Source organism: Rhipicephalus sanguineus, chromosome 2 (assembly GCF_013339695.2).
Source record: "Rhipicephalus sanguineus isolate Rsan-2018 chromosome 2, BIME_Rsan_1.4, whole genome shotgun sequence".
Taxonomy (NCBI): domain Eukaryota; kingdom Metazoa; phylum Arthropoda; class Arachnida; order Ixodida; family Ixodidae; genus Rhipicephalus; species Rhipicephalus sanguineus.
The window spans coordinates 189,968,882-189,991,960 of record NC_051177.1 but is presented as its reverse complement, the minus strand read 5'-3'; the positions used below and the strand labels follow the sequence as shown (position 1 = coordinate 189,991,960).

At 43.6% G+C, this 23,079-nt stretch overlaps 1 protein-coding gene across 1 annotated transcript in view; it reads left to right on the top strand.

Moving 5' to 3' along the window:
* LOC119383933 (uncharacterized) overlaps window positions 1–20,662 on the top strand; it is a 91,790-nt gene extending 71,128 nt beyond the window's left edge. Inside the window, exons 7-10 of the mRNA XM_037652209.2 lie at window positions 5,347–5,628; window positions 16,492–16,636; window positions 16,791–17,060; window positions 20,495–20,662. Coding sequence (XP_037508137.1) covers window positions 5,347–5,628; window positions 16,492–16,636; window positions 16,791–17,060; window positions 20,495–20,613 — 816 coding nt within the window. The 3' untranslated portion in view covers window positions 20,614–20,662. The remainder of the gene's footprint in view (window positions 1–5,346; window positions 5,629–16,491; window positions 16,637–16,790; window positions 17,061–20,494) is intronic.
* The last annotated feature ends 2,417 nt before the right edge of the window (window positions 20,663–23,079 follow it).

Genomic DNA, 23,079 nt, shown 5'->3' with positions numbered 1-23,079 from the left:
GACCGGACATATACACACTACAGATCACGGGTGAAATCATCCTCGGAAGACGTAGTCTTCAAGAACACGGCACCAACGCAGAACACCATACACTCGCAGTGTTTTCGCCCGTTGTTGTTTCCGTTGCGCTTTTAAGGATGCGTGTGAACATTTTCATATTGTGATATTCACCCTCGTGTTTCAGCACGAATATAGTAATTGGCATACAACACCGATATTTTTTTCGGTTAAGATGTACACCGCTTTTTATTTGACGCGCTCGGTCGTCAATTGTCTTGGCTTTGTAGACCTCACTGGCTGCCTTGTGAACCTCGGCTTTGAGGCATTTGTTAATGCTCCAAACCGATGTTCAAGGCGAAGTTTAATTCATTAATCGATAGCATAGTTCACAATCTCGATACACGCCCTCATACAGGATTTTTAGAAGTAGTTATTACAGATCACTACCCAATATTTTCTTCATTTTATTTACCTAGCGGTCTTCCAAAAATTATTCCACAAGAAGAAATTCAATCTATACGACAATGTTGAGACAATTAAGCGCACTTATTTTTTTAACCCTCATTGCTTTTTTTTATGCTGAACAAGCGGTGCTCAAGTTTTCCCTCAGAATTAAAAATGCGGCTAAAGCTTGCACGAAGGATGCCCTTTTTACCAAGAGATACGAAGCACCACGTTGCCCGTGGCTATCTGCAGTTTGTTAGGTTCGCTGCGCAAGGAAGGTAATTTATATCAAAAAATGAAAAATGTAGCCTTTCAGCTTAGGAAAGTTACGAGACTCTTTCCACATCAGTTAGAAGGTGCTCTTAGGCAAAAAAAAAGATATTTTGAACGGAATATCTACGCGCGCACGAACGTGAAAGAGAAATGGAATGTCATTATTGACTTCCTCAATCGTGACAACAAGACAGCTATCCTCAGGGCTATCGCTGTCGAAAAGAGAATAGTAGCTAAAAAGGCAACCTCAATCATGCTTCCTACTGCCTTGTACAGCTGATGAAGTGCTAACTGTCATACACGTATTAGACAGATGCGGGAGCTGGTCTATAGACAACATACTCAGTAGATATTAAAAGTCCATCAAATATGTTACGGCGGAAGTTATTTGCCAAGTAATCAACCTGATTTTTGCCACCGCAATTTTTCCTGACCAATTGAAGATAGCTACAGTAACTCTTATACAAAGCGGAGACCCCGCTTTGGTAGAAAATTACATTGCGTTTTTCATACTCGCATTTTTCGTGAAAAATTAATCGAAATTCGTATCTCTAGCTACTCCATAAAACTTAACATACTCCATGTGCCTAAAGTTGGGCTCCGCGCGGGCTTTCAACAGAACACGCTGTCATTGGCTTTATTGACAAGATAGGAACACTATACGACAGGGAATTTATAGCAGGTTCAGTGTTCATTGGGTTAACAAAAACAGCCTTTGACAATATTAACCTTGAAATTTTCTCTTCTAAGTTAGAACGTTATGATATTTCTGGCCTGTGTGTAGTACTCCCAGAAATCTCTTTCAAATGGTTATCAAAGTATATCCCTTATTAATAGCGCTTTTTTGCAACATAGGCTCATTACCAAAGGAATTCCGCAAATATTATTACGATAGCAATTACATAGACACTCTCGGCTGATTTTTGCCGTCGCCGACACGGTCATGTCGCGGAAATATATGTGTATGCGGTATACATATAAGAAAAGGGACAAAGAAAAATAAAGCAGAAGAAAAAGAAATCCCGAAGCACCCAAGAGGGAATTCGAACCATCAACCCCACGCTCCCCAGCCCGCTGCATTAGACAACTCAGCCATGTCCCATGCATGCACCGGCGTAATAACGGCTAGCTATTTATATGCACCATTTACCGCTGGTGGTAAGCAAATCTCGGAGGAGCTTGAGCGGTTTTTCTACCACGCAACGCTCCAAATTTTCATTCAGTTTGAAAACTGCCCTTGAGATGCGCGCGACAAATGGGCCCTTTACTTTACCCCCTCGTGATGCGGAAGGAAAAAATTAAACCATCTCCCGCTAAACGGGGCCATGAGGCGATGCGAAGCCGGAGCACTTGCACGAGTGCGTTCCGTTGGCGTTCGTTGGGCATGCTACCGACCTCGCGTCGTGGAACACGAAGAGGAACTCTACGCGCGTCGTGTCTTCCCTCTAGCCTTGCCGTTAATTCGCACAGGGCGAGCGGGGAACCCGGTCGTCAGGCGCGCGAGGGGGGAGCGTAGGTGAGGAGAGAGAAAAAGGAGAGGACGCGCATGCGCTGGCGCTCATCGCGGCGTTGCGCAGGAGAGTGGCACACCATCTCCCACTAAAGGGGACCATGAGGCGATGCGAAGCAGTGTTCCGGCATCTTGAGCCCGCGTTTCAAAGGAGGAGTGGAGAAGAGGAAAGGTGGAGAGAGGAAGTGGAGAGGGGGTGGGGAGAGGAGATATGTGGAGAGGGTTTACGCATGCGCAGTAAGGGTGGTCACGCCGCACACCGCCACCACCACCGGTTTGATCTCCGCTATAAGATACTTCGCATCCAAAAAAAACAAACAAACAACACTGGGCACACCTTGCATCAGACGCCCCCGTATGCAGGAAACACAGGCAGTCCTTTGTGCTTCAGCGGCGCGCTGCAAGTATTGAGCTGCTTCTCGTTCCTCGTGTGGCATTCCAATTTCTTACTATCGCATTCATTGCTTCGCCCTTGCGGCGAAACTGTACAGTTTTTAATTATTGATCCGCTCTTGTCATTTATTAATGATCTGCACAGATGCCTATTTAATTCCAAACGTTTTCCGTACGTTGACGATACGGCTGTAGCTTCTGCCAAAAACCCCATTCAGCTTTTACGTATATAAAACGACAGTTTCGGCAGGCTCGAAGAGTGGTGTCATAAGTATTATATAAGCATGAACCCTTGTCAATGTCAGTTCGCAGTCCTTCACTCTCCTAAAAAATTATTGACATCGTATTTACACATAGAGATTAGAGTGTTGTTGTGCAAAGTTACCAAGAGTCAATGTAAATTCCAATCTAAAATTTGATGCTCACATTGGTGGAGTAGTTGAAATATCGACATCGGCAAAGAGCAATAATGAAAGCTAGTTCAAGTTTCAGTATTAATACACTTCCCTCGCTTTATCTCGTTTTTGCCCACACACACATGAAGTATTGTATTACTGCTTCGGGAAATACTTATTACACCAACATACTCGTTTGTTTAGCATGCAGGGACACGCATTAAAAATTATAACCTCTACATTCGCTTGTTCCTTGTCTGAGTGCCTATTTCTAAAGTTGGGTGTACAACCTTTTGTTTGCACATATAAAGCGAGCTTAATGGTCCTGCTGTAGGAAGTCATCAAGCGTCAAATTGACATCGCTGCCTTTCGATGCCATCGATTCACTCAAAAGAGTAAAAGTAGATTTTCTCTATCAAATAACTTTTTGCCATTAAAAGGCGCTCCCAATAGGAGGGAATAGGAGGCCCGTTTCAGTGGAGTTTCTATTTGAAACACTCTTAACCTGGACTTTAAACAATTACGGTTAAGCTGTTTTAGGTTGTCTTTGAAAACAGACCTGCTTTCGATGGTTTAAATAATCAGTTCTTGCGTTGCATTGATATAATGTTCTCCTTTGTATCTTTATTATTTATTATATGTGTACGTGTATAGTCAATCCAAAATTCTATAATCAGTCCATTCATGAGCTTACTAAATTTGCTTTGTTGAATTCCGATGAGGCTTTCCCACATTTCTTACTATCGAGCCTCCATCTGAAAATGTTGCACCTTTATATACGCATTGTAGTTTGCGATTCTGCTAATAAACTTGAAACTTGAAAACTGGGTAATTACGTGCCTGACATGACGCTGATTTATTTCTGATTTACCAAGTTTGTTATACAACTATTCTTACTTCATTAAGGTAGGTAACAACCTTCAAAAACGCATTTTTCTGAAAAAAGAAATGATTTTTTTGGATTCGACATTGTCAATCTGCTTGTCTAATCAAGAATATTTAGAAAAAAAGAATTATGAAGTTATCTTGTGCTGTTTGAAAGTTATGACCATTTTTCTAACCCCTCTTAGATGCATTCGAAATCGAAACTGAAGTTTTCCGATTTCACAACACTTTCCATGTCATCATAAATGTGTTTCCTTATACATATTACATAATGCTAAGTTGTATAAGTACATTCTTAAGCTTGTGGGGCATGATGTTTTCGAGTTATTTGAATATTTCCACTACACGGCTGCGGCACTCTGTTGTTTAAGTTGCGCGTGTTTTCGCTCGGCTGTCTGTGCTTTTTCGCACACCACTTCGAGCTCTTGGACTTAGTTCTGGCATTTCAAGGAGAAAGTTGTAGTATTCCATGAAATGTGGCAAAGTATAGGACGAAAAAGAAGCATCAATGCAAGTTATAAAATCAATATACCAAGCGTGGACCCGCTGTGGCGCATGTAGATGAGAATCAGCTGGAGACGCAAAACGAACTAGAAAAAATATATGCTCTTTAGTTCTCTCAAAAGGAGAATTTGCCGCTTTAGAGGAGGTCCCAAGCTATGATCCTGGAGAATTTCAGACATATTGAATGTTTCTTTATTATATGGACATCCGATTCAAATCTTTAAAGCCATTTTTCTCAAAACATGATTTCTTGCATCATACACATACGCGAACAGTGATAACTTTCCTTTTGATAAACACTTTCACATACAACTTTGCGTACTATTTTTCATAGGTTGATCTGTGCATTCAAGCAGAATTATTGAAAACGAGCTATAACTTTTTTACTAGGGCCAATTGTGTGGAAAACAAACCTGTCAAATATAACCTTTTTTTCAGTCTCTTTACGATAACGTGCCTTAGCTTAGAGATGGGGTGATCGTGGAGGTTAGATACACAGGATGGTGCCCTCACTACATACCTGCCAAGTTGAGTTTCAATCGCACCAACAATATTTTAGTTATGACTGTTGGCGCAACATGCACATTTTGGCACATTTTGATCTTTATAAACTTTGTTTTTTACATTTTTAGTAGTTTCATCATTCTAAAACTTAAATATACCTAAGCCCTACAAGCCTAAACCATAATTATAACTTTTGGAGTGCAAGTGTAAAATTTTGTTTCGAAGGTGGTGACCTACCTTAACTTGTTCAAGGTCTATGGCATCAAAATCAGTGCTTCGTATTTTCTGGAAATGCCCGCGATGTTTATTACAAAGTGGAAAGCCTTCGTCATTCGCGACGTTGTTTTCGAATATTGAGATTGTCCATCCAACCTAGTGGTGTACATTGTTAGCGAAACTACAAAGCTACAAACGTAGTCTTCTGTGTTCTCTACACAGGTAACGGCGGCATTCTTCTTCCCGTCTCAACTGCAAGCTGTGGTGCGTGAAATACAACGGACCGGCCGGGGAATGCCCACAATGCGAGCGGTCGTCGCGGGTGGGAGTGTGCTCTCGGCTTCCACAGCCGAGGCAGCGCGCAAATCTTTCACTGGTCTCAAGCTCCTGCTCAACATGTACGGAATGACAGAATCCTGCGGCGTTGTTGCAGGTCAACCGAAAACAAGCGATGTCCGAACCAACGCTGATGTAGGCGTTCCAGGCACTGGTGTAGAGATAAAGGTGGGTTGCTCTAGAAATATACGAGGGCCAGGAAACAAAAAGAACTTGACTTCTTTTGAGATTTCAGTAATGAAGTTCCGCACTGCCCGTCTAAGCTGACGTTAGCGTAATGGTCAAAAAGACCGCACAATATAAATCATTTACCTGCAAAATGGTTCATATTCCGCCGCTATAATTATTATTTATGGCTCAAAGGAAAATATAACAGATATTGACGTTCAGATAAACGCTGCACATTAAACAGTACCAGTTGTATTGGGTTCGTAAATACCAATATAATTATCGTTGCGCACTTAACTGTAACGATCATTCGCTGAACAATCGTACGCATAACATATGCAGCCGCTTCAATGCAACATAATATGAAACACTGTTGCTCTCTACACGGTTGAGAAATGATTACTGAAAATCTCGTGAAACTTCGCTGGTATACTATATATAAACAAAGCATGTTACTATTAGTAGACTCAAATGAAGCGATTGCGTCCATTCTGCAATAATTTAGCGCGAAATCAGCGTAGTTTTGCAATGAAAAGTGCCATATCGTTACCTAAGACGAAGTGGGCCATAAACCAGAGATTACTTGGTTATTTGTTGACAAAGAACATAGTTTTCTATCGAGAACTTCAACCAGACATCCGGGTACTCAACGTGAACGTACGTGAACATCCGAGGTCATCCGGTCATCATGTCGAAAACGCAACGATAGAACCGGGCAGTTACCGGAAAAGTTGAAAAAAGTGCGATCTTTGGAAGTCAAGTCTTTGTATAGGACCGCGTTACATACCACAGGTGCGGTAAAAACAAATTACAAAATATATTGCTCCCCAGTTCTTTATAGGGTTTGTTCACACTAACACTGAAGCTGCAATTTCTTGTACGCTGAAATCTGATTTACCACTTCCAATAGCGTCGTTTAAAATAGGGGACCATACAACTGCCCTTTTAAACGCCAGCGCCAAGCCTGTGCTATTTTTCAACGTCATCGGTGGGTTGCCAGAGCTAATTTTGGAGGCAGAGGTTTCACTGCGCGGGTTGTCGCATCCTTCGAGAGATGGTAGCACGCTGCGCGAGGGGAGGGCACCAGGATGCTGTGGCGTCATGGCCGCATCGGCCGCACACGCTAGGCAAAGCCTTATGTCGCACAGTGACAGCAAAGGATGGCGCCCATATGTACGAGTGCACAGTGTAATGTGGTGTAAATTGATGGGGTGAGCGCTTGCGAACATGCATGAGATTCTTGCGTGTATAACACACAGTCAATATGCTTTTCCGACAGTCATTTTATGCTTACATCTACGTTCGATTATGGTAGAGTCGGTCATTTTTATGTATTTGTGCTCTAGCGTGGACGACTGTTGTCATTTCGGGAAGCTGGAGAAAACTATTCATGTGGGAGGATTTCAGCGCGCACAGAACAGTAAATGACGAAAGGAAGTAGATAAATAGGCGCTGTCTTTTTGTGTTCGCCTTTGTCTGTTCTGTGGGCGCTGGAATCATGCCATTATGAATTCCTACCAACTCGCCCAGCTTTCATTGCTTTTACTGGAGGAAACTAGCCACGCATATGCCATCGGAGGGCGGAAGTTTTTGTTGAGGCTAGTTAAAAATACCCAGGTAGTACAAAACAGACAATTGACGATTTTACACGTTTATCCTAGACAATAAAAAATGTCTAGAAGACGTCACGGAATATAAGCTGAAGGTCTAGAAAACGTCGTATACCTCGTCTAATGCCCGGCTAGAATCCGTTTTTGTGACCATCTAGAAAACGTTTTAAAAACGCTGCAAAAAGTTCCATTCTATAGAAGGGATTGCTGGATACGTAAAATATCCCATTGCATTGTCTTTGAAAACACGTTTTCTAGACGCTTTTAATAGGTCATGCAGCAGATCTTTTCTTTTTGCTGTTTTGTTCTTGTGCATGTAATTAGTGCACGTTTATTGGAAGCCCTCTCTGCTATACTAATTACAGTTACTTTATTCAGTAGTTACTGTTACAAAGCGACAGCTCGGTAGATTCATAGACAAAAGTGATCATGTCGTAATTTAATATATAAAACAGCAAGGATTTCTGTACAGCATAGAAACGTAAAAACCACAAATGAGATATAGCATGCGACTAGATAACATTATACATAAGCGGTAAAAGAACACAAAACATCGCGGTAGTTGAAATGCAGCTATATGGTATCCAGCCTTCAAGCACACAACTTTTTGCTGCACGATTCATCATTAGCAAAATTGTTTTCAAACAACTAACAATGCAATATGACAGAACTTAGGATCTGTCACAGCCATTCTGCAATATGTAGATGTCGTCTCAATTAGCTCTACTGGATGAAACACAATGATGAAACGAAGAAAAATTGTCGAATAGGGAATGTCACTGAAGCCAACGACTTGACAAGGGGACAATTTCCGTCAGGGCCCTGGCTAAGAGAAGCTTCCATGTTGAAACATTTTCTCAACGCTTAATCTTCTTTCTGCTGAACTTTTTCTTGTAAGAAGGAGAGAGAGAGAGAGAAGGAATAGAGGTTAGGTGGGGAGGATAACTAGCGTCTAGATTGTTGAGGGGATTGAGGGAGTAAAAAAAATCACCGCACCTTCACTAATGTGAATCATGACGAGTGGCTAACCACTAGGTATCGCACCGGTGTCACCGTACGTCACCCGCTCGTTGCCACTGCGAATGTAAATTGGGTGACATAAAGTATATATATATATATATATATATATATATATATATATATATATATATATATATATATATATATATATATATATATATATATATATGCAAATGTATTTATTTGGTTCCTGTTTAATGATCTTCTGTTTTTATCCTCTTGTTAAATTCGTATATTGTCTTGAGTTCTGGATTCTGTTTTCCCTTCATTATTACTGCTTTGTGGTCTCTGAAATGGAGAGCCAATGGTTCTTCGAGTGGATCTAATCTAAAGTTGGCAAGGACAAGGTCTATGCATGTTCCTCGGGTGGTTGTTAGTTGTTTCCAGTCGTATGAAATGCATCATGGAGCGTATCGAGACATCATATAGTGCATAATCCAGTCGCTGTCCATAATGTCTACGTTGAAGTCGCCGGCTAGTATAAAGGATTTGTGCACGTACTTTGTTTCTTAATCGTAATCGCAACATACACACACATGTTTCGCCTTTGAGGAGGAAATACCGCAGACTTCTAAAGTTGTCTCCGACTCAAGCTCTTACGAAAGCATTTCTTCGGGGTTTTTCGTTGAAGACAAACTGTCAGGCACGACACCTTCCACATCCCACTGTGCACATCCTTCAGAATTGTAACAGCCAGATTTGTTGATTTCGGAAACACAGTGCCTTTAATTATTATTAGATTTCATTTCTATTAGGATATTTTATGAGTGTTTTGAGCGCTGCATGTCACCTTTATCGGAGACTTTATAATCATAATACTAATGGCATCATACACACATATGTTTCGACTATAGCAACGGTTTTCTATATACCGTGATAGCGAACAGTGAGAGTCGACGACAAAGCTAGGTCCTAAGGTGCTTCGCCGCTAAAATAGAGAGAAAGATGCACATTTCACAACACAAACACACACAGAGGAGCGTATCACAAGTGGTCACACAATTATGTTGCCTTGAAGTACTGCAGGGGGATTCCTGTGGCTTTCTGGGTTGATGTGCTGTGTAGACAGACTCCCAAAATCTTTCCTTCAGTAAAAGGCCGACCATAAAGCCTTTTAAAGGCACACTGACACACTGGAGAGTCCGGCAATGTTGTTGAAATTGGGGACAGCGGAACAAGAGATGATCGATAGTCTCTACACAGTTGCGGTTATTGCACACTGATGAATCTTCCATACAAATTCGATAGGTGAATGAGTTAAACACGCTACACCGAGTCACAGCCAACACAAAAAAAGATGGACAGTAGAAGTGGACAGGAGTAAGCGCTGTCCTGTTCACTTCTACTGTCCACATTTTTTCAGTGCGCTTCAACCTAATTTTCCAAACATGTACTCAAACCAACTAGCCAAACTCGCCATTTTGTTCCAACGCAGCATTGTAAGCAGGAAAGGAGGCCCGCATCAAGCACCTGGTATGTGTCTGTTCATTTCAAAGCAATCGTTCAGTAGCGCTACTTAAGACCACAGCTAGTGGAAATCGACTCCAACGTGTTGAATACACTAACAAAAAAACGAAACTGCAAAATAATATTTCGCCCATACAGGCAAGAATACGTAAAAACAAAAAAAAGAACGTAAGTGGCCTGCAATATCACTGTTGTTGAAGTGTATTGATCACAAAATGGAACTTTTAGGAACTTTCTTGCAACATGCCTCTCTTGGAACATTTCTCACTGAAAAAATGTTCGCAAAGAACTCTCGCATAATTACTAAAGTAAGATAGGCGTTTGGAACAAAAGGCGGCTTTTTAGACGTTAGCTAAAAAATTATTTGTGGATGCAGCTGCCATGTTTTAAATTGCGCCCACTAAAGAAGTAACGGTTTCAGGCTTCGAAATGCAGCGTACAAAACTTATCAAAGGAATTATGGTCTGACATCCCAAGAGAGCACTCAGTTAACCTTAAATGTGCCATGGCTAGCAGCAAATATGAACACTGTAAATTACAGCAACATATAACAAAAAAACAGAACTAAACCAACTGTAGCGCGAAAACAATATGCACGAACAGAAACAAATGGAAACGATCACAAAAATTACAATGAATGGGCTACTTACTGAAATGAATAAATAAAATTTAGGAATATGAAAACAGCAGCCTGATAAAAAACCAACTTTCTTTGAGGATGCCCAGTATTAAGAAAATAGACTAAAAGAACAAATATAATGATAGAACACATCATGCTAAAGAAATTGTGACTCTTCCCTATTTTTGCTCAGTAAGCACACAGCTATAAACTCAGGATTGTCAGAGGCAGATCAGGTTGTTGCACTTCGTACATCACACTGCTCAGTGTCAAGATATCACAATGTACGGCAGGGCAGTATGAACAAATGGCTTCATGACATGTACTTGATGGAAATCACTAGGCACTTCCGGAAGTCTGCTAAGAACACTACAAATGGCATGAAAGTATTTGTGCCATTAGCAGCATGGGACAGCGTTCCACGTGAAACATATTTTAGCACAATAGCCCTTGCAAGATTTCTTGAAGATGCTGACAAACACAGACGCTCAAAAAAGTTAACTGGTTTAAAAGGTGTGACCTGCTTTTTTTTAAATTCCCAAGGAAAATATAAAAATGCAAATCTCTTGGCATCAATCATTTTACAGACTAAATCCTGCAGTCACCCTAACAAAAAGAAGATAGTCATAATTTAGTTGGGGTAGCCTTTGTTTCTAAACATCTAGGGCGAGCACCACCTGTAATAAATGGGAGAAAATATCATTTCATTATATACTATAATACATAAAATAGGACGTTGTGAAAAGTTGAAAACTCGATAACGCCGTACGGCGACAGAAAGCGAGCCTGGTAAATTTAACCAGGCATGCACAAGACACGCGCAAGAGAACCTTTCAGTTCTGCTAAGAGCGGCCGGATTTACAGAGAAAGGAGGAGGTTAACGGAGAATGGGAACATAAATCATAAGTCCGAAAGCACATCGAGATAGTCAAGGCAGCACTGAGAAAAAATGCCGAACTCTTCCCCGGGAAACGCCTCTTTTACTCTTTGAGACTCTCGTTACATGGAGATAGTAAGTGGAAGAAACCATGAACCAGTAGGCTGTCGCTGAGAATATTCGCTCATCCGCAAACTTCAGACACAACAAAACAGATGACCCATGCCGTAACTTGCAACTATGCAGTTTTAGAATTGGGTGCGAAAACTTTGCGTTGGCGTTCGTCACCACTGCGCATGCATTATAGGCTACACACACAACAAACGCTACCTTTGCATATCCTATTGTAAATCTGGCTACTGCGCATGCGTCGTAGGCCATCCTCTTGCGTACTCACGTTAAGTGCTGAAAATAGCATACGCTCCCAACGACCGCTATCTTTGCGTACACTATTCTAAAACTGCCTATTACGCCGCACACGTACGTTAAGATAATGTATATCTTGAAACTACCTCATCAAGGGGCCGAGAAAAACATGGTTATTTTACTGAAATTTGGTAACAAATATAATTACACTTTCCGCTCATGTTCGTTCGAAGATGCACAGAAACCATGACCTTCATTTATGTTTCGACAGCTTTGTCATGTATGCTGAATAAATTCCGCAGTCACGAACTGCTGAAACATGTCGCACATGCAACCCGTGATGCAATGGAACTCGCTTTTCTATTTGTCATAGTTCTTATATACTGAGCGCAAATGCAAAAAAATGAACTTACCTTCAAAAATGACAGAAGCCCGTGGTTTACAGAATCCGCAATTCGAAAGAAAACTAATCGCACATCAAAGTAACCACGTTTGTCCATCGAGGAAAGGAAATTGCGAGAGTATCCCGCGCAGAAGCTGATGAGTGCATTTTTCCGCAGGGAATCTTACGGGACTAGGCCTAACCGCCATTCAGCGTGACAGTCGCTCCACAGAGACTTGCTTGCATTCGGTCCCCAGGTTTAACACGCAGGGAAGATAGTTTCTCCACAGCTGCGTTTATAGCCTCTATGAATCACGACACAAGCACTAAATATAGCAAAAGAGGGCATGAGCAGCGAGCGCCACCGCCCATTCAAAATCCGCGAGGTAACTGACATTGCAGAAGCGAGAGCCGCGCGGATGGATACGGTCAGTGCTAAAACCTTCGCGAGGAAGTTAGACGGTTATCGATGTGAGTAAATTACAGTAAATTACGTGAGTCTTCATGATGGCTGATGCAATGTCGACACCACACGCCTTTATCCTTTTGCGTGTTACTTTTTTTATCGCAATGAGAAATGGCGTCTGCAGGCTTGCGCTCACATTTCAATTCGCGGCAGTTCATGCATGCCCATGCATGCATGGACGAAATGGCGCGCAATCCTCTGCTCGGCGAGAAAACATCTTATAAAGTGCGTCTTCTCGACGTCAGAGAAAAGACGCTTTTAAAACGTCCAAATTAGTTTAGATTTCAACAAACATCTTGAAACATCTCTCTGCGAGACGTTGCAGACAAAATAGTTATAAAAAGAGCGTTTTCTAGGCGTAACAAAAAACAGATAGAAGACGGCTTTTCTGTGACGTCAAAGCGTTGAAATTGGTTTAGAATCCACTTTATTCCATGCTAGCCCGTAGCCAGCCCCCCCCCCCCCCGAAATTTTGATGACACATGCTGTTTTATCGCAAATAATTCATGAAAATATGGGTTTTTCTCAGATAGTCAAGGCTATCAGCAAGTGCCCCCTCCCCCGCCCCCTTCGAAAAAAATTCCTGGCTACGCGCCTGATCCCATGTATCCCTAAAATTGACATTTGCTAGACCACGCGTGCCACCTGGGTACACGGAAATCTAGCAATATGGAACTTTGCTGTAAAAAACATAAAAGACCGGTCACGTTTGAGGGTTGAAAGTACAGTCGCGGATCTCAGCACCCGAACCACCGGACTGCACCCAAGGGGGGCAACGACCCAGGGGCCTGCTTAGCACTCTCAGTACAGTCCTGGCGAGTTTTTTCTCGAAGGCATCCCGTGCCCGTGCACAGGCGAGGGAAGGAACAGCTTACGGCCCGAGCTCGTGAGCGCTGTTCAGCCGGGACCGCAGTCATCTTTCATGATTTGATCTCGAAAACACAGCATTCGGAGCACGAGCTGTGCAAAAGCCTCCTGAATAAAGTGTTTCCTTCATTTGCCATTGCGTCGCGACTTTTCAACGCGAGTTAGTATCGCTGCCAACCGTCTGACATTGTTGCTACTCACCAGATGTATGTCAGCTACTCACCAGCTGTAAACAACCTCCATGAGAGGAGCGTCACTTGTTATTCGATCTGGTCACTTCTTTCGTATCTGAATAATTCGTTAAACAGTGACATTAGTGTTGTAAGTTCGTTTTCGGCGTTTGAATTTCGCAGTCATTTTTACCTTATAATTCCTAGAGCGCCCGGTGTTTATTTGGTGGGTGCATACATCTTACATGTAGAGAGTGTGGTTCTTTATTGATTTTTTCGAAGCGAGGTCACGGGCCCCAAGCTAAAGAACTTGCACAGCATAGTACTTGCATTGGATTCCATGCGATGTCCTTTAAACATCATCACAACTTTGTTCAATAAAACAAATAGGTGATTGAAATGACCTTTCTCACACTTAGTTGTTGCCATGTTAGGGCATCTATCTGTCATCATCAGCATCATCATAATCCTGTCTTAGAACCACTGCAGCACGAAGGCGCCTACCTGTGATCTCCAACCCATCCGGCCCTGTGCGATCTGGTTCCATTATAGGCTCCATGATATCTGTGTTTCGCTACACCATCTCACCCTTTGATATCCTCGTCCACGCTTCCTCTCGTGATGGGTTGCCGTGTTGGCACACTGAACGTGGCCAAAGAACCAAGGCCACAAGCCGTGCTCTCCGGTGACAGATGAAGCCCCTTTGCTATGAAAACACTTTTCGTATGGGCTCCGCGCATTACGTATCCAATCACGGAGCGACTGACACCACTGAAGCCGCGTGACGCGGCTCACATGTAGCGTGTACGTATAAACAGGCGTCTAGAGCACACTGCATGGCTCACATGTCGTATCATGTGTACCTATAAACAAGCACCTCCAGCACCTCCTCATCTTGAAGGTTTTAACGTTGCATTTATACAATCTCAAAGGGGCCCGCTAGGACACGAGCTTCACTTATAAAACACCTTTAGCACGAATGGTATATTGCCTAATGTTCGTATTGACGCCGCCCGGTCACTTTTCGCATAATAGGAGGTTTTTGCCTTGAAATGCAGTGATTGACCACAACATTCAGACCCATGCTGTCAAACTGGTAAATTAAAGAGGCAAACGTCACCATAGCTCGGCAACATCACCTACTAGTCGACTCACTTAGACTCAGATCGAACCATGGTTCCGAGTCCGAGTGAGTCCGGCTGAGTAATATGTTGGTATGTTTTAGTCCGAGAGAATCCGGTCGAGAAGAACTTTAGTGAGTCTGAGTCCGAGTGAGTCTAGTTAAGGTAAATTTTGGTGAGTCTGAGTCAGGGTGAGCCCTAAAAGCAAAGTATGCTTCTTGAGTGAGTCTGAGTGAGCATTTTTTTTTCCGACACACCTGTAGTCTGGCGCTCAGTCGTTCGAGAGGCAGATTCAGTTTCTCAGACCCTAGTACCTAAAATAGCCAAAGGAAAGGCGTTGCCCATCGGCGATAACAGCGCCGATGGACAACGTCTTGCACACTCAGTGCCTCGTTACGCGTAAGTACATCGTCGCGTCAGCTTTGGAAGAGCAAGGTCGACCGAAGTGAGGAGAGCAGCGTAGGCGATGGATACGCTCGAATGGTGGCTTACTGAGCACGAGATTTTCGATCGAGACCAGACCTTTAGTGAATTAAGACACCCGGTTGCGCTTTTACTTGCAAATTACTTGCTATGGTGAATATGTGGACGGACCCACGAGGTTTCGGCGAAAACACATTACCCAAATCTGAACAAAACGCGGATTCGAAGCTTTATCTCCTAATCTAAGCAATTAATTGTAAGTTTCTTGCGTGTCCTCAATCACTACACCGCTTTCCTAGAGGAATTGGAAGGCATGTCAATGAACGTCGCACTATCGTCATCAACATTCTTGCTTCACTGTTTGATTCGTCACATATACATTACATCATTTCGATTGAGCGTGTTTGCAATGCACATGATATTGCGTTTCCGGAGTGTGCATGGAAGCATCATTGGGTCCTCAGTGCGTAACTATATAGAAAACATTCTGTCAGGTTTTAAAGGTTTCTTATAATTTTAGCAAGAAATACATTTAATTTTTATCACCTGGGCAACCACTACGCGTGATTGCGCGAAAATTCAGATGCGACACCTTGCTTTCGAAATCCTTTTTTATTTCTCAGTGTCTGATAGAAAAAATATGTTCAACTTAATTCTCATCCAGCATTTACCTGACATCTTCCGTACTGTGTGCATCCTCGTGTGTTTGTTATTTTTTATTTTTTGTCTAGTTATATTCTTTATGTAGGACTGATTATGCGCACGTTTCACCATTAGTGTGTTGTACGTAAATTCGTTCCGTGTTCCTTATCGCTTCTCTAGAGTAAGCGTACCGGCTGTTGGAGCATTTAACCCTCCTCATGTAGAGCTAGAAAAAGGCACATTTGGTTGAGCACTTTCTTCCATAATCGTGCTGTAACTGCCGGCATAAATTATCGTGAACGCACAACGCACGACAAAAGCTAACTGTTTTGAATTCGCGAGCGGAGTGCGAGAGATATCAAGTAGTTCTTACATCGCGTTGTGTCGCGTTTGTTTTTTTAATATCTCTTTTTTTCGTATGGGCAATTATCATGACGAAATTTCAATACACTGTATTTGGTTCATACAGAGTCAATGATATCGTCACACACCCTAGACAGGGTGTTCCATTTGAGGACAGCCGACATAGAAAGGAAGTATCCGGCTTATGTGTTACAGCGGAATTATTCTGGATGATGTTCTGAAGCTTTCTTCTACTGTTGCTGCTTGGTGCACCTTACCACGACACAAACTAATTTCATGTTGTCTGGCACTATCGTACTCTTTGCGAACTTGCACGTTTAACGAAGTTGAATGAGTGTGTTTCTTGATCCATGGCATTTCTTTCATATTGATGAAAAACATGCCATTCCTTCTACATGCCCTTGCATAAACCAGCACGATCATTTTCCTTTGACATAACCTGAGCAATAAAGTAAGTTTTCTATTCACAGGTAGTGGACGTGTACACTCGTCAAAAACATGGCCCCCACGAGACAGGAGAGATCTGCTTCCGCACATTGTCTATGGTGAGGGGCTATTACAAGCGACCAAAGGAAACGGCCGATCTTTTCGACGAAGAGGGCTGGTGTAAGTCAGGTACGGATTTGGTTAGCAACACGGCTGCAGTTTTCATTGCATTCTTGCACGCTCTGAAAATACGAATGCACAGGTATTCTCTTTGCGTAGCAGAATATAGGTCACATTATCCGAGCGAGTGCTAATGTGCACTTTTATTATAATTTTGATGCAGGTGACGCAGGCTACTACGACGAGAGCGGTCGATTGTACATAGTCGAGCGGCTAAAACAGATGATCAAGTGCATGGATAACCAGGTCGTCCCCGCAGAGTTGGAAGAACTGCTACTTCGCCACTACGCGGACGAGATTGAGGAGGTTTCTGTGGTTGGCGTTCCGCACTCGGACTTCGGCGAGGCACCTGCGGCTGCCATCGTCCTTACGGAAAAAGGCAGAGAGCAGGACGTGCTGACTCTCGCCGAGAAGATAAAGGCCACTATTTCCAGTGAGTTATTCGTGCAGAATACTGAAACGTAAATTGCTTGCTTTAGATCACATTACAAAGGTACGCATTGTGTAATGTTCAAATGTATAATTGGACACGGTGCATAAAACGCCAAGACAACACCCTACACGCCTTCACAGTAATGTGTCTACAGTGGAGGGTTGTGAGGAGCCAAAACATACGCAGAGGTACATCCAATATTTAAAGAGCCCCTCACCAGGCCTGAGCATTTTACACTGGGCGTTCATGATCACTTCTGCCAAAATTTGGAACTCTATGCACAGGAGAACTAGGTCAGATTCCAAGCTGATGGCCGCTTACCCTTCGCCTCGCGGGCGAGCGCCTCAAGAAGGAGGGGATAACGTAAAACAAGGAAGGGTCCTACGTAGTTGTCCGTCCTTTGACGTCGCTCTTCGACGTACACATCTGTGCTCTGACGTCGCCGTCAGTAGCACGTGTCACAGCGATAATTATTTTATGCGAGATGTGTAGCTTGTGTAATTTGTTGCTCGAATAGATGAATCAAATTTGAGTGAAATTATGACACACAAATGGAATGTGTTCGTGTGTTTTTTTTTCTCTTTTTTTACTTTACATCGTATCGCAGCGAGATGCGGGACTAATCTGCCTCCGTTTCGCATGCGTTCGTGTTCTCGCGGTTTGCTCGTCGAGCAGACGCCAGCCCTGACAACGAAACTGTGTAATTTTATGTCCCGTTCCAGCGCTCATTCGGCTTTTATCCTCCTGCGTTTACATGAATGTACATGCGGCACTGGCTCTTTATACCGTTAGTCTCGTGCCCGTGCAAACGTCGCAGCTTTCATGCACATGCTGCAGAAACGGGCAGTACACCACAGAGAACGCCAACACAACGCCCACGGCCGCTACAGAAATAATTGGCTGCGTATCTGCGTGCTTCGCTGTGCATGTCGTCGAAAGACGATAGTCTTATGCCGGCCGTACTACATGAGTCCTGGTATCATGCGCGGCCACCCGTGATGCTGTTCTCATATCATTTCCGTTCCGACATGATAAATGCAATGGAGGTTTGTTTGAACAGATTTCATTTTACCGCATTATAACTGCTGGCATGCCATGTGTTCGTACCTCCACGACTTGTCAGCAATGTTTGGGTCTCGTGTGGTATTGTATAGCATGATAGTTTGCAAAGAAGAACCAGAATAGAGGAGGCGCTGCGTGGGATATGGACGTGATCTGGCAGTGGCGTCGGGAAACATGAGCTTGTGCAGAACCCATGGCCACTGCCAGGTGGCAGCACCATATCGTCGGCAGAGGGCAGCGAGATCAGGCGCATAGTCGTTTGCGTCCCATTTCGAAGGAGTTTCGCTCATCGGTTGTATTCGCAAGCGGAACAACTGCTCGTTTTTTTCCTCAGCTCGTGATGAACCGACTTGAAAAATTCTTGCGGCATAATGCTCTTCATTTGGCACACAACACCTGACCGCAGGCGTCAACACGAACGACGCACAAAGTAATGTAATCAGAAATTACCGCTTCATGATGTCACAGAATGCTAAAATTTGCCTTGTCATCATGACGTCATGATGACGTCATATAACACGACGTGACATGAAGATATCACCACACTAAGCTATGGCGACCCTGGCAGCTGCACAAAACCTAATATCAGTCTGACGTCCTTGACGTGACTCTCGGTGAAGCCGGGCAGATTATCCTCTCTTGTGTACATGTCAATAGTGAAGTAGAAAGCACGGCTCTCTCTCCCTCTCGGAAACCACGTGGGCTGCGCGACGCGCCCGCCGTGGCGATCCGAAACCAGCGGAATGGAACTTAACACGCTCGGACACCGCGATACCGTTGGCAAAATCATTTCGTCCGAGTATATTCTGCTCTTACGCTGAAAGAAGTTCATTAAATTATACTTCAAGACCTTGCGTTTTTTTTATTTTATGGGAAAGTACAGATTTTTATCGGGGCAGCCAGATTACTGTTCAGACAACCAAGAGCCTGCAATTTTTTTTTCACTCAATCAAATAAAATCTTTATTTTGCATAGTATGGTTACATCGTCATGGATATACAGAAGAGGGTCCCAATTTCAGAACACCGTACCGGGACCCTGTGCATAGCCTTTTGCATAGCCTTTTTAAACGCTTTAGTTTTGCGCTGCTGCTTTGTTTTTATCTGTTAGGGCTGTAGAGAAGCCTTGGGACATGGTAATGGGTTACCCTCTCCAGCGCCTTCTAGTGGGTCGTCCTCTTTGGTTGCTTGAAAAAGAACGCCGCTCGCGCAGGGAGTTCGTGCCTTGCCGTGACTGTCGCCATTACTCATTATCGTTCAGTGCTGTCTATTAAGCGTCTTAACAATTTGGTGGAGGTGCTGGGTGAATTCTGTGACCAGGCCTGAAGAATGCGTATTGCGCAACGAGTTGGTTGTTGAATGCTTCCAACCCATTACAAAGGGCTCTGCCATAATTCTTCATCGTCATCAGTCACAGCATAAACAAAGTGCGCAAAATGCCTTACATGTTTTCAGCGGGTACAATGGCTCCCCGTGGAATTAAGAAAATTGGCACAGTGGCTGCTTCCCTACTTCACAGAAATTATGATGATTTATAGGGTAGTGGTTTCCTCGCAAGCGTACTTGTATCGGTTGCCAAGGAAGCCCATAAGCCCATGATCCATTTCCTCAGGGTGTCAATAAAGTTCTTACCCCCTCTCTCTCTCTCTTTCTCACGTCAACGTATGTTATGTAGCATGGTGGGAGAATGAAATAGCGACCGGGCAACACACAGTGCGAATTACGTAACTGGTGAGCCGTTTAGATTCCCACCCTATGCAAAGGGCTGAGCCACTATTCTTCATCGTCATCAGTCGTCGCGTCACTAAAGTGCACGAATGCCTTACAGATGTGTAGCTGGTACCTCGATTTTGCGCAGAATAACGAATAATGGCGTTGTAGGTGCTTCCCAACTTCAAGAAAATTGTGATTTATGGCGTAGTGGGTACCTTGCTAGTGCATTTGTATTAGTAGCCCCAAGAGAAATTACAACAGTCTCTAGAAATACCGCTCTTCCAGCTTTCGCTGTGACTGTGATGCGCTTTCCCCGGAGGCCTGGTGTTTTTTTTTTTTTTTCTCTTCCGAATTATATTTGTGGCTTCTAAATATACCTACATATACATATCCAGGCCAGGACGGCTACGGTAAAAATCCGCCGAGAGTGTCCATATAATTGCTATAGCAATAAAATTGACAACCGCCAGTGTTGCTGATAAAAACCATGTCCGTCGTGCAGTGGCGTCTCTGCGTTTTCGAGGCAGATGCAATCATCCATCCGTGGTATTGAGAATCGTGTGTGGGCCTTTGCGACATCTTGTAGTTTTGAGACTGTTCTTACATGTGGAATGCATGTCATACGACACCTTCGACAATAAACTTTACTCGATCTCGCAGCCAACCTTGCCGTTCACAAGCACTTGTATGGTGGAGTTTACTTCGTGGACTCATTCCCGAAGACCGAGACGGCGAAAGTCAACAGAACAGCCCTGGCACGCTCTCTTCTGAAAGTCTAGACATGTTCCTTTATTTGACGGTAATAAAACGTCTAGCGTTATGACTTTTTTGTGGGAAAATGGCAATAATTCGTCAGCTACCTCTGAACTTCATTCAGGAGTGTACAAATGTATACTCCAATTGACAAAGCTTTCCCTTACGCACGCAACTCATAGCTGCGTACGAGTTTCACTTACTCCACACTGTTTAGAGCAACGAAGAAACGCGGAAACGGAAGAAAGGAGAAGACAAGAAAAAGGTCTGGTCGCATGATAACATGGAATGTTACTACTCTTCGTGATGAATTTGTCTTCTTCCCTTCCTACGTATCGGCGAGGATCGAGCATTCCAATAAAGTTAGTGATATCGCATATCCGAACAAAACATGTAGTGATTCATGTATTCCCAAAACATATCTTGGCAGGACCTCCATACCGGATCAGTGGTTACCATTACCTAAGATCCGCAGCTTTCTTCCGCACTAGCTAACATGGTATATCGAATTGAATACAACAGAAAAATAAACCAAGCGAAGCATATTTAAGGAACATTATTTGTTGTTTTTAACTGTAGTGTGCATATAACATCTATTGAAATAAATTAAAGTTTACGAAAGATAAAAGTATGGCGTGGCTTTAACTAACTTAACGTCGTAAAGACCAAAGGGTAGCGGAGGTGAGGGAAAGCCCCAGCGATGGAGTGCAAAGTTATTCAAAGATAGGCAAAGTAAAGCATGGTTTAGTAAGGTTTAAGTGAGTTAAGCATTGCCATCCGTTATGTCACCTTTTACCGAGGAAGCTCACGTCCTCACCAACGTTAAACCACCCGTGCTCGTAGCGTCTGGGCATTGGCTCTCCCTGGCGTGGCTCCGCCCTACAACCCGCTCCACCGCACCGTCTCCTCGCTCGCCTTTGTCCTCCTCTCCTGCCTCTTCTCTCTACTCCCGTTGCCGAGACACCTGTCTGCGTAGATATGCTTGCCCTCTCCCACCTGCTGTCTAACCTTCTCTCCCTCGTTTTTTTCGCTCTCCTTGCTGCACTAGGCTTCACTCTCATCTATACTTGACGTATGCTATGCTCTTCCTCGCCCTATGTACTTGCCCTCTACCGGCAGGAATAAGCTGCGAACATCGCTGTGGCCACTCTGGAGGTGGGTACTGGGGTTTGCCCAATTTCTGTGGCACATACCGGCTAAGCTATTTGTAGGGACCCTCTTCATTTTCTGGTGGACCGTAGGTGAGTAGTGGAGCTTGCCTGATTCGGCAGCTGCGGCATGCCACAAGGATCAATGCTTCTATGATGCCATTGGCTCCAGCATTGAGATCTATCCCTAATCTCAAGTTTTCGCTCTACGCCGACGACGTGACTCTTTGGACGACTGGCGGCTCCGATGGAGAGATTCAAGACACTCTGCAGGCCGTAGCCAACATGGTCGCGACAGTTGCAGGGGCTATGAGTCTCACATGCTCCCGTCAAAAAGCTGAGCTACTTCTACTGCCATCTCACCGAGGGGCCGAAAAACACATACCTAATATACAATTCATGCTAAACCACATACCTGTTACCGGAATGGAAAGGCTCCAGGCGCTGGCTTTACACATTCAAAGCAACCGGTTCAACACATACACGCTAAATACAGTTGAGACCTCAGTTGATCGCACCCTGCGCCTGATAGTTCAGGTCTCTAATATACTTGGCGGACCAAAGGATGCCGAACTTGTTAGCTCGGTTCAGGCCTCCGCTATCAGCAATATTAGGTGTGAAGCACCTTAGGTGCTCGGCTTGACGGCGTCTAATGTCACTACGGTGTGTCAAGTAGTCACGGTCCATCATAAAACGGGTATGCGCCACAAAAGAAGGGTAAATTCCACTACTTGCCACCGGTCTACTAAAAAATTCGGCAGATACCACGTACCGCGGGAATCAATGTTATGCGAAGCATGCGCGGGATGGTGACTGTATGCCGTAGAGAACGAATCCGGGCATGCAGGGAAGAAGAAGAAGAAGTCAAAGCAGAAGAAGAAGAAGACGAATAAAATGAAGAAGCAAAAGAGAAAAGATGACGGAGGAGAAGAAGGACAAGAAAGAATAAGAAGAAAAAAGAAAACGAAAAGAACGAAAAGTAGCATAAAAATAAAAATAAAAGAACTAGAAGAAGAACAAGCAGACAAAGAAAAAAAGGAAAAGGAGGAGAAGAAGAATAAATAAGCAGAACAAGAAGAAGAGAAAAAAACTAGAAGAAGAAGAACAGCCAGTTAAAGAGAAGAAAATAAGGAGAAGAAAAAAAAAGAAAAGAACGACAAAAGCTGAAGCACCTTAGCGTAAGCTGTATTCCGACGCATTTTCCCGAAGGCTAAGGAGAGCGGGAACACCGTTCCCTACATGCCCGGTTTCATGCTTGGCACCACTAGTGGCTCACCAAAGAATTCTCTCTAAACACTGCATGCTTAGCACCTCCCAAGATTTCACGTTAGTGGAGCTGAAACA